At 40.3% G+C, this 13,095-nt stretch overlaps 1 protein-coding gene across 1 annotated transcript in view; it reads right to left on the bottom strand.

Annotated features, from left to right (window-relative positions):
• The window catches only part of Sh3gl2 (SH3 domain containing GRB2 like 2, endophilin A1), a 215,753-nt gene extending 203,127 nt beyond the window's left edge, over nt 1–12,626 (bottom strand). The window contains exon 1 of the mRNA XM_026397572.2: nt 12,470–12,626. Within this exon, the coding sequence (XP_026253357.1) occupies nt 12,470–12,514 (45 nt within the window). The 5' untranslated portion in view covers nt 12,515–12,626. The remainder of the gene's footprint in view (nt 1–12,469) is intronic.
• Nucleotides 12,627–13,095: the final 469 nt, after the last annotated feature.

Below are 13,095 nucleotides of genomic sequence, written 5' to 3'. Positions count from 1 at the left end.
ATCATGCCCCAGACCATATTACCTCAGTTATGGAACTAAGGAACTACAGGAGAGAAGGGTTGAAATCAAGTGACTAGAGCCCCACATGTGGTCAGAACAAGAGGCCCAGGAGGCGATCTCACCAGTGGGCTTCCAACTCTGGGCTCTGGCTAATGATATTCTACATGGCCTGATGATGGATGGCCTGGCTCTATTCTCTACAATACTCCAAGAGTTTCTCTTAAAGTACACCCCTACCTCCCTTCTGAACAGGAGGCACAGAACAGATAACTCAGTGCTGCTCTAAACAAGGAACCTTCCCTTTTACAAAAAATAATCAAATCCCATTATGAGCAGAAGACTCTTGATGGTCAGAAAATGGCTGACCAATTTATACAGTCAAACAGTGGGAGGGGCATGTTTTTAACAACACAGTTTGGACACATTTGTGTCCTCTGGTCACCAAAATTCACAGGGGTTTCTCACCACTAAGAATCAGTTCTGCAGTTTATTCTACCACAGGCACCAGCTCAGCACCCTCTAATTTGATTCAATTCTGACACCATCTACATGGAAGTAGCATCAGATCCCAGAGGTTGAGAGCACAGTCCCACTAAACTGCCCCCTCTTCAGATGCCAATCACAAACTCAGATTATGGCTATGCTTCTGGCCAATCAGCAATAAATGAGAATTCCCACTACTTTTTCCTTGGGTTCAATTAACTTGATAGATTTCCTTAGGACTAACTAACTAACTTGGGGAACTATTTTACTTACATTTATTCGCTTGTTATAAAGAATAGTAAAATGGATGCAGATAAGCAAGCACATGGAAGAGATGTATAGGGCTTCTCACCTGTGGGCTTTCAACTCTGGGCTCTGGCTGATGATGTTCTACATGGCCTGATGATGGATGGCCTGGCTCTATTCTCTACATTACTCCAAGAGTTTCTCTTAAAGTACACCCCTACCTCCCTTCTGAACAGGAAGCACAGAACAGATAACTCAGTGCTGCTGGAATGGCAGAAGGAGCACAGGAAGCCTCCGGGCCCTCTCTCAACATGCCTTCCAGTAATGTCCACATGTCTAACTGTCAGGAAGGCCTCTCAAGTCCTAAGATTTCAAACATCATTGATTAAATCACTGTCCACTGGTGATCAGCTTACCTTTCAGTTCCTTTCTCCTACTTGGAAGTCTGGGGTAGCATTGAAAGTCTCAACCCTCTAATCATGCCTTGGACCAGTCTCATCCTGATACCTAGGGTCCCCAGTCATGTGACATTTACAGACAAGAGACATTCCTATTAAGCAGAGATTTCAAGAGTCTTGGGAGTTTATTTTGCCAGGAAACTAGAATAAGGGCAAAATATATATTTTACAATATCACAGTCCTCAATAATACTAGATCCCTCAAAAAGGATAGCATTCACTTAATCTATCTTCTGCCTTTTATTTCTTCTTGAAAGTCTACTTGATAATTTAACCAAGGCAGAATAAACCTTAAATTCACAGATTTTAAGCAAGATCAGCTAGAACTTTAACTTTTTTTTATATAAATGATTATGGTTTTTCCACTTATGAAAATGATTTTAAATTAAAACAGTTGATTTTATATGTCAAATTAACTGAATTAAGAGTCACTCAGCTGGTAAAACATTACAACTTTCTGGGGGTGTCCAAAGAGTTTTAGCATTTGAATCATTAGGCTAATCAAAGATCATCCAATCCACTGAGGGTATGGACAGAACAAAAAAGCAGAGGAAGGGCAAGCAGCTCCTCTTGAGCTGGGACTTGCATCTTTGCCTGCTTGTAGACATCAGAACTCTGGATTCTTGGACCTATGGATTCCAAGACTTAAATGCCAGCAGCCCTCAAGTTCTCAGGTCTTCAGCCATGGACTGAAAGTTATACCCTCTGCTTCCCTGAATCTTAGGTCTCTGGATTCAAACTGAATTACACCACCAGATTTCCTGGTTCTCCAGCTTGCAGAGAATAAGCAAAATAAATCCTTTTTTCATACCTATATCCTACTGGTTTCTGTTTTGCTAAAGAACCCTGAGTTATACAGTTAGTAATATAAAAATGAATACAAGAGCCCGAAAAGTCATGAAGACAGAACTGAGTGACAGATTTAGGAAACAGTCCAATTACTCCACCATATGGAAAGAGCCTACAGAAAACTGACTGCCCTTTCATGTAAGGTAGTTTATGGTAAAAATTAGTCGGCATTATTTAAATCTGTATACATTGAGACTCCCGAAAGTAGCTGAAATAGCCAGTGAAAGGAATTGAATGCATCTTAAATACTTGAACAATTCAAGTTTTATAAACAATGAGAAGCTTTCCTAGGTTCTGATGAAGGTAGGAAAAAGAACTTATCTGTGTTTATATCAAGAATTTTGGGACTGGTGCTGTAGCTCAGTGGCAGAGCAATTGCCTCACATGCGTGAGGCACTGAGTTTAATCCTTAGCACCACATAAAAATAAATAAAATAAAGGCATTCTGTCTATTTACAATTACAAATTTCTTTAAAAAAGAATTTTGGAGATGAAATGGACAATAAGCACCATATCTCTATGGAAAATTTGGACTAGGTTTAATGTGAATAGAATGACCATATAAAATATTTTAGATTTGTGACCTTCAAAGGGTCTAAAGATAGAGCATATTGGATGACATGAATGGAAAAGAGCTTAATGGAAAATCATTTTATGCCTGTTAAACTTAATTAAAAAGTGAACCTGGAGACAACCCAGTGTGGGGCTGAGTGTAGGGAAGAGAACTGGATCTCTGGATAAAAGGATATTAACTTTCATGAGTAAAATCTTGATGACAGTATTGATGATGAACATCTACCAAAAAAACTTCCTTCAGCTGGTGTACAAGGATGGGGGATGGCCACAGCAAAGGGCTTGACCTTGTAGGACTCTCTTGCCCAGATGCAGCCACTTAAGCAGTTAAAAGTGGTATAAATATGGCCATGGAGCCAATGCACAGGGCATGTACTCAAGAGAAGTGGCATACCAAGGTCACCTCAGTGAGTAGTATATGCAGAGAATGACAAGGGTGAAAGCTGTACCCACTCTGTAATCAATTCCTACAGGATACTTCACCTTAAGGTTATTTATTACACAGACCATGCTTGACTATTCTCTTCCTGGCTGAGTTGTTCAACAGTAACATCTGAAGGTGCCAGAACTCATTCTTTCAGAATTATCTCCACCATTTGCACCCAGAAAACTGTTCAGAGCTATTGGGCCGCAAATCATGTCAAAGAGCATGGCAATAACACCCACAGGCTACAGAGCTCAATACTGCAGTCACCCTTTCTGATTACACAACTTGCACTGTTCATGTGTGCTGCACAGATTTGTAATCCTCAACAACAATGTCATGACCAACTTCAAACTGCCACGCAGCCTTCTGGAAGACTGGAACAAGGGCATTTCATGGGTCTTTGTTGGCATCAGCCTTCCTCAAGCACAAAACCAGAGGTACAGTGAACAACCACTCTACCCTCCCTGGTAAAAATTCCTTGTGTACTGTTGAAGACTAATAATTCAAAAAACCTCTTTGCATTTCCTCAGTATCACCATTCCAAGGTAATGAGGTTGTCATTGTCTGCCAGTCCACCAAGCTAAGGGGCTTCTCAAAAAGAACTCAGTAGTGCCACTGTTTAAAACTGATCAGGGGGGCTGAGGCTGTAGCTCAGCAGCACAGCGCTTGCCTAGCATGCATGAGGCACTGGGTTCCATCCTCAGCACCACATAAAAATAAACAAATAAAATAAAGGCTTTCCGTCCATTTACAATTACAAAAAAAATTTTTTTAAACTGATCAGGGAACACAAAATATACTTGTGTTTCACCAAACACAAGCATCTACATATTAAAAAAAAAAAACCTATAAGGTATATAAAATGTATTTAAAAATATAAATGGAACACTGAACCTTATACAAAAGGTTGATCCAGCAAAATGGACTTAAGGTTCATATGTGTACATGTTCATGTTGCATTTGTATGTACACGTGTACACCAAAACCCACTTCTATGTTCAGAGCACACTGCTGAACTTCTTCCACCTTATTCCTTTGTACTTATGAAAGACAAGACAGTGGCCATGTTACAAGTCCCAACCAATGAAACATAAACAGAAGTGACTGTTTTTTGCTGCTGCATAACAAATTATCACACAATTATCTGCTTAAAACAATACTCATTTATTAGCTCACAGTTCTACAAATCAGAAGTTTGGGCCAGCTCAATAAGGCTCTATGTCAAGGTTTTCATAGCACCAAAATCATGGTGTTGGCTGGAGTGGGCTGCTGTCTGGAGGCACTGGGGAAGCATCCTTTTCCATTCAGGTTGTTGGCAGAATCCAGTCTTTTGAAAGCTACTTCCCTTTATCCAAGAGCAGCTCTCTGCTCCTACAGTCCCCTCCTTCTTTAAGGAAACCACAGCATGACCAGTCATTCTTTCACCCTCTCTTACTTCCTCCTCTGCTATCAGCCAGAGAAAATCCCCTGCTTTTAAAGAACTCATACAACTATATAATCTCTCTTTTTCCTTGTAAAATAACAATCTCAGGAATGACATCTTTTCATAATGAAGGTTTCACCCACACTCAAAAGGCAGGGCCTGTAAAAAAAAAACGAGAGTCATTGAGGGTCTAAGCATTCTGCCTATACATGCTTCCAGACCTGATCCATGAAAATCTCCCATGCTTTCCCAGCATATTCTTTCCATTCAGCAACTCTGAAAACTAAGTGTTAAAGGCAGCAGAACCAATCCAGATTCATCTTATATCCTGGACACAAATAATAATAATTAAGAATGAAAGGGGCTTTCTTTGAGCAACAAAGTTCCATTAAGACTTTTTGTTTAAACCAAGAAGTTTCAATAACTACAACTAAGTTGTACAAAGTTTACATTAACACAACCAAGTCTATTGGTTGAAAACTAGATCCAAAAAAAACAATTTCCACTGTGATAATTGGTTAATAGTACTGACAAGAAGAAAACAGTTCATAAGCCTTTTTGAGAGAATGGTATTGCCCACGTCAGCCTTAAACTGTGAGTAGTCAGAAGCCTGTAACTGTAAGCCAATTCTTAAATAAATAAAAAGTTGAATGCAAATGTAATGTAGATCCAAAAGAACCCACAATCTGTCACTTTCATTAGATTTGGCCAAATATAAGAACAAAAGTTCTACCCGGATTGCAGAGTGAAGATCAAATCAAGGAACTTCATCTGCTTTAGGGGTTGGGAACTTCACAATGCGTATGGAGCAGGGCAGCAGCACTCTAAGGGACATAACTGCCTATGACTCCCATTCTTGTCTTTCACTGTGATGTTCACTGTGGACATTTCTTGTACATTTCACTTTAAAGTATAAACAGACTATTTGCTACATGCACTAATAAGCATTATACCTGATACTGAGATACTTCTTAGCCACCTAAAACTGCTCCAGCTAGGATCTATGGGAAAGTTGCCAGCAAGGGAAAGTTCAATATAAATTATAAAAAAAAAAAAGATATCTCTATTTCTTTCATATATCACAATTCAAAAGAGGTCTGAACATATTGCCTCAAAATCTTTCAGAGGCCTCAGAACATTAAGCAAACCTGCTAAAAGCTATGGGTTCTCCTGAAGTATCACAAGCTGTGTCTCCACACTCATGTAGGCCACATGCAATCTGAGACAGGGCAGAAAAAGTGCATCATGTTTGGAATTTAGAAGGTATACTAAATGTAAAATGTTGTTTTCCTGAACCACTGGACATCATCTAATGATTTAGTATCCTAACTAAGAATTTATTGATAGTCTGCAAGATGATTTGACTGGGTCTCACCACTATGACATTTTTAAACAGCGATATAGCTCTTTTCTTAGGCTTTATCATAAAGACCACATAAATCCCCTGAGGTATTTAGGTCTCAAAATCATTAGGGAAACATAGAAAAACTAAACAAACAAACAAAACATTGACAAGGTCTGTGCTATGGACTTTTAAAACTTTTATTTTTTTCTTCTGCTACCTCAACATCCCCAAACATATAATAAGCTGTAAGCACCTATCCAGGTGACCAGGTGCAAAAATGTGATCAAGTTGACCCCTTCCACTAGTTTCCGTCCCACCCTCCCGGACCTGATAACAAACATACCAAAGAAATTCCCTCCTGTGCTGAGCATAGAGACACACACCTGTAATCCCAGTGACTTAGGAGGATCCCGAGTTCAAAGCCAGCCTCAGCAATTTAGCAGAGCCCTGTCTCCAGAACAACAACAACAAAAAAAGCAGGGGGGCTGGGGGATGCAGATCAGTGGCCTTTAAGTCAATGCTTTGTGGAAAAAAAAAGAAATTCCCTCCTGCCTTTTCTTGTCTATGCCACCATGATCCCCATTAAAGACACTTGCCCAGGAGTCTTCCTTCACTCTTAGCTCCCCATTGCTTAGATGACTTGCTCCCCTGCTGCTCACCATGTGCCTCCCCCTTTCCAGGATACAGTGATTCTGTCTTTCTAGGACCTGAGAGTATAACCACCTTTGTTTTCCTGAGCCTGTCCTATATACCCTCCAGTGGACATACCTGACTGACCACCTTATAAAAGAGCAAAGAACAAGGATGCAAAGAATTAAAAAAAAAATAGAAGAAAAAACTTAAAAAGGGGAAGCTCGAGGAAATTCACTGATTTCTTACCCACCCAGTATCTTGCCTACTTGCATTCCCTTTAATCAGTCCTTTAACACCACTTCCTTGCCCAATTTTCATTATCCATCTCAGTCTACTTTCTCAGGCTACCTCTAGGATTCTCTATATGGGACTCTATGCCATACAAGAGGTTTAAAAGAATAGAATGTGCTCTGTAAGATTCAGGTCCCTTTCCCTGAATATTAAGTCCCTCCCTCCCTCCATGACATTTGTCTTCAAAACCGTCACCATTTTCCCCCAACCACATCTTGCCATTTTCAATGACACCTCTAACTAAATTGGAAGATGTATTAAAATGTTCCAACTAGATTAAAACCAAAATTCATCAAAACAATTTAAAACTTTAAAGAATCACTGGAGCAGCAGGGGGGGAGTTTGCAAAAATATAACTGTATCAACAACCAAACCTTCAGTCAAGAAGAATCTCAGTTTCGAGGGAAATTATTTTCTGTCACTCACTTACTTTCACACACCCCAAGTCCACTACCAAGTGTATTAGTGAGCTAGCATATTAACAACTTTTTTTTTAACATGGTTCAATCTATTCTTGTTGTACACACATGATACTCTCACAAGCATTCTCATTCAATCCTTACACCTCTGGAGAGGTTTTTAAATATTTGATTGCCCCTAAATATAGTTCAGGGAAGGCTGCATTTTGATGAGACATTCTCGAGCTTAGTAACAGAATGGCTGGAGTGACAGTTGTTGTAAGAAGCACTCTATTCCCTCTAGACTACATGATCAATTGCTTGCACTACATTTTTACTTGATAAGGGACAGCAGTGATTAGAAATTCCTTTAAGAACCTGGTGATACACTACAGACCCTCTCCCTCAGAAAAATGCATAGGTAAAATGTGGCATATAATTTCAGAAAATATATAGGGCCCTGAAGCCTACTGTCAGACCTGGCAAAGGAAACAGGCTTAAGATCTGTCCAGCAAGAAGCCACACTTGAAGATTTTAAAGGCACAGGAGATTTTAGTGCTTAGAACAAACAGTTAAGGAATTGAGAACTTGATTCAATCACAATTAATTATATATTTCAATAAATTCTTTAATAACCAACAAATGCATGAATAGATTTATATAATATTCTCCTGAGCAGAGAATCTAGAAAAATACAGCATTTTAAAAGTAATGGAAGCATGAAGAAATTAGTTAAAACACAAAGGCAAGGAACATAAATGTAATTAAAGTTTCCCAGGTGTAGAATCTGAGTGTGATAATAAATGCATAACAAACTGTATCATAATATACAACCTATCCAAATGAGTTTTATCATTTTAAAAAGTCAAGAGATACAGCCTACAATAGGTGCTATGGTTTCAGGGCGTCCCCTCAAAGTTCACTTGTTGAAAGCTTATTTCTACAAGACAGCAGTGTTGGAAGTAGAGCCTAGTGGTTTTGGAGCCCCAAAACCACTTGGATTAATATATTCCTCACAGGAGTTGTCACTCTCCAGAGACAGGATAGTTTCGAGACTGTGAACTGTTAAAAAGCAAGACAACTTCTGTACTATGCCTCTTACACATACCACACACATGCCATTCTAAGCTGAATGGCCTTCAGCATAAGTGACCACCCAATCTTGGATTTCCTAGCCTCCAGAATCATGAGCCAAAATAAACCTCTTCATTAACATCCTAGTCTCAGGTATTCTGTTATAACAACAGAAAATGTACTACGACAATAGGTATATTTCTGCCTTAGTTCAGACTACTATAACTAAATACCTTAGGATGGATAATTTAAAGATAATAGAAATTTATTTCCCACAGTTTTGGAGTCTGAAAAGTCCAAGATCGAGGTACCACTGACTTCATGTCTAGTGAAGACTCACCCTGTTTCAAAGATGGCACCCTGTTGCTATACCCTCACATGGCAAAATGTGATGGGGCACTCCCTTCAACTAGTTCCACTCATGAGGGCAGAGCCCTCAGTAATGAATCACCTCCTAAAGCCCCCACCTCTTAATACTACCTCATTAGCAATAAAGGTTCAAAACAAAAATTTGGGATGGGGACAAATGCAAACCATAGCAATATTCCTACCAAACTAATTTTTAAAAATATACTGCATTCAACATAGTAAAGTTATGCAATATTTATAGACTGACTCGTCCTTCTAAATGTTGAGTCAAATGCAACATGTAGATTCTGCAATTAACCCATTAGTGCAAAAAATGTAATGAATTGAATTTTGTCTCTCAAAACATGTATATGTTAAAGTCTTAACCCAGCACCTCAGAAAGTGACCTTATTTAGAAGTAAGGACACTGTGGATATAATTACTGAAGTTAAGATGAGTTACATGGAGGACAGTGGGCCCCCAATCCAATATGATTGTTCTTATAAAATATGTAAAGTAAGACATAGACATAGAGAGAATGCCATATGTACATGAAGGCAAGATCAAGGTGATGTATCTACAATATAGAGAAGGCCAAAGACTGACTTAAATATAGCTCTAGAAGTTATAAAATAGGCCTGCAGCAGATCCTGCCTAGTGCTTTCATAGGGAGTGTGGCCTTACCCACACCTTGATCTCAGACATCTAGCATTCCTCAGTCAAGAAGGATGAGGTGGTACATTTCTATTATTTAAGCCACTCAGTGTGTGGTACTCTAGCAAACTAATACAATGAACAAATACTTTTTTACCCTATAACAGAATTTCCTATGTTACTATAAAGTAAGATACATGCACAGATACATACACATAAAATACATGGTATAATGAAGTTAAAAAATAAGGGAAAAAAAGTACAGGTTTTGTAAAAGCAGCAAGTTAACTGAGGTTATTTTCCCCCTAAACTGCTACAGGTTTAAAACACACAGAAAAAACCTGACATTACTCTTGATAAAACAAAATCTCAAAATGAATGAACAGACTAACAGATGCTGATTTGCTCTATTATATAGCTTTAAAAGTTAGTTTAATTAATTATATATTTATGAGAACTTAATAAGACATATTAAAAGATGGTGATTTTTTGCTATTTTAGTATATCCTCATGCAGAAATAGTTTATTGCAAAAGCATTTTTTCATCTCCAAATGGCAAAGGTATTAAAATGACTATTGACAACAAGACAGAAATAATCACTTCTAATACAAGACCATAGTTATGACACATTTTAGTAAAAAAAATTCCAAATTAATATTTCAAACACTAAAAGTACACTGCTTTATTAATACAAATACTACCCTCATTAGCATAAGCAAAAATCTCAGTTCTGTAAAAATTAAAAATGTTTGCCTTCTGTTTATACACACAGGTTACATAATTCAGCATGCCAGTTCTCAAAAGAAAATAATTCTAGGTCTAAAGCTTCCTTGGTAGATAAGATCAGGTTCATGAACCTATATGGGAAAAATGTCTTACAAAAATAAGACACGACTGTTTCCCTAATATCTTTGTCACATACAAACATTAACACTCCCTTTACATACCCTCCAAAATACACATACATGTATGAGAAGAGTAATCTCTGCCTTAAGTTTTCTACAGTTCTACATTAAGCTATGAACAAAAGACTATGTTGCTTCAATTTTGAAATAAAAGACTTTTCAGCAAAAGAAAATGATGCAGTAGTTCCTCATTTGGATTCAGTATGATAAAATGCTAATCTTACCACAAGCAGACCTCCTCCAACCACGTAAAAGTTCATACATATTGTAATCCAACTTTTTTATCCCAAATTTTAGCGTGACACACGACCTCACGATTTGGCTGAAATGAGGACTTATGTCATTATTTTGTAAGGTAATAAAGCTAAAACTTATAGCTTCAATAATTTCCTCATGTCTCATTACTGGTATAAGGGACAGTATTTTATACTAAAGAAATTATCCTCAAGGTTAACAGCTATTGTTTATTAGGCACTTTCTGTCTGTGTGTGTGTGACTGTGTGTGTGTATGTTCTACAAATTCATTTATACTCATATCAACCCTGAGCAATGACTATTATCTTCATTTTAGGAAGGACAGATTCAGAAGTTAACTCATTCAAGGTCAGAGGCAACAGAGTTGGGATACCAAATCTTAGCCTTATCCACTCCAAAGCCAGGGTTTCTAATTGCCTTTATTTTTTTTTTATTGTTGGTAGTTCAAAACATTACACAGTTCTTAATATATCATATTTCACAGTTTGATTCAAGTGGGTTATGAACTCCCATTTTTACCCCATATACAGATTGCTGTATCACATCAGTTACACTTCCAAAACAATCTAATTGCCTTTTAGCAAAAAAAAAAAAAAAAAAAAAAAAAAAAAAAAAAAAAGGTCTGACTGAGAGAGGTGATAAGTACCTGAAATTCAAAAAACGTTAGTAACATCAAAGAAGTCTTGCTGAAAGGATAACAGGAGCAGCACATATGCTGGTCCTGTAAATCTGAAGGAAGTTAAAATATAAAGCTTAGATGCCTTCCTATCTAAATCATCAATGCACTTAAGCTTACAAACATTTCTGGCAGAGAGGTCACAGAAAGCTTCCTTAGAAAAGCAAAAATAGGAATTTTCCTGACTTCCTAAAACTGGCAAAGCTAATTTTATAAAGGCAATTATATTTATAAAGGCAGTGATAATAGAGATGACACCTTGCATGTAAACACACACACACACCCCAGATGAATTTCATGTTGCATCTGTCATCCTAACTTGACAAATACTCTACAAAACACAATCCTCGCCTTTTCTGTAGGTAGTTCCTACATACACTGCTATTATGGCAGCCTGGGAAAAACGTCACTACTTCTGAGAAATTTACTATTAATTTACTATGAAAATGCCTTTAAAGCATGGAAAAAATTTACAGGTAAATCAAAAAAAGTCCTTAAAGATTCCTTAAACTTGACTCTGTTTCAGAAGAAATTTTTTTTAAAGGGTAATCCTATACATTATTTAAAAAAAAAAAAATAGGTCACATCATGTAAGTATTCACTTATTTTTCCTTCTGTGAGATTCTTCACCTGGGCCCAATATGATTTAAATTACTAGAGTTTGAATTAAATAAGTTAAACTCTGATGGAAACTTATTAAGGGAAAATGGACACACCTGTGATGTAAACGGCTCACTAAAAATACTTCAAAATATTTGATTTTAAGTTTCAGCAATTAGGTTATGCCATGACAGCAAAATTCATGGGAACTGTTACAAGACACGTACAGTGTTGGTCAAGTCAAGGCCTCAAAGAAGTTTTATGAGGGAGTTCTCCACGGAAAAGTTAATGAATGCTTCACTGAAGAAAGCCCCCATCCTCCATTCCCCTGGAGCCTGAGGACTCGGGCGGGGGAGGTATTCAGAAGAGCGCATCCCGCGGGCACCTCCGTAGCCACTCCTGGTGCGGACAACCACTCGTGCCAGCACGTCGCAGGACAGTGGGGCGCACCGACACCGCAAGGTCACTGGGGAAGGAGCGACTTTACATAATCCCCGCCTGCCGCGGCGCCGGGGCACCTGAGCGCCGCTCCGGTGCAGCTGCGGTCCCCTCCCTGCAGCACGGGCCAGTGGCGGTGCGGGGGCGGCGAGCAGGAAGACTAGGCGGGACGCCAGGGACCCGCGGGCGCCTGCAGCGCCGCACCGAGGCGGGGTCAATGGGTTGGGGGGTCGGATTTCCGCATCAACCGTCCCGCAGCCGCCGCGAGAGAGGCGGGAGATTCGGGGCGCGGCCAACGCGGACTCAGCGCTGGGCTGGGGTCCCCAAGCTCCCAAGCGCCCCTCGCGGCTCAGTCAGGGACCGCTCCTCGACGCACCTGTCACGCGCCTTACCTGAGTGGCTTTGTGGAATTGCTTCTTAAGCCCGGCCACCGACATGGTGCAAGAGGTCGCGCCGGCGGGGCAGCTGCGGGTGCGGAAACGAGACGGCGATGGAGCGGGACCGGTGGACCCAACGGGGCGGCACCGTCGCCAGGCCGCCGCTCGTCGTGCAGCCGCCGGGGCTGTGGGCGCGGGGGCGCGGAGCGGAGCGGGACGCGGGCTCGTGCGGAGAGACACCCTGACGTCAGGGGCGGGTGATGCGGCCTCTTAAAGGGGACGCGGGAAGCCCCGCCCCAGGCGCGGGCTGGCCAGGCAGGTGTTGCGGCACAGGGTACCTGGGCGCTGATGGTCGCTGCGGACTACTGATTCCTTGACACCTACTCGGTGGTCAGGCTGCTGAGGGCGTACTCCCCCAGGGAACAGGGGTGTTCCTTAGTACCCCGGGCGAACTGCCGACAGGCTGCTGCAGCTCCGCAGTCCAGGCACTAGCAGGACTCAGGTGACTTGCTGGGGTTCCAGGTAGCCGCAGTGGCGCTGCCTGCAGACAGCCTGCCTGCCCTTTGAGCCTGGCCTTTCAGCAGCCTGAAAAGGAGAGGCGGTCTATGTGGAGTAATGAATAAGTCATTGCTCCTTTTATG

The sequence above is a fragment of the Urocitellus parryii genome, chromosome 4 (genome assembly GCF_045843805.1).
Source record: "Urocitellus parryii isolate mUroPar1 chromosome 4, mUroPar1.hap1, whole genome shotgun sequence".
Lineage (NCBI taxonomy): Eukaryota > Metazoa > Chordata > Mammalia > Rodentia > Sciuridae > Urocitellus > Urocitellus parryii.
The sequence above is the reverse complement of the archived record's forward strand: the minus strand, read 5'-3'. Positions and strand labels throughout refer to the sequence as shown.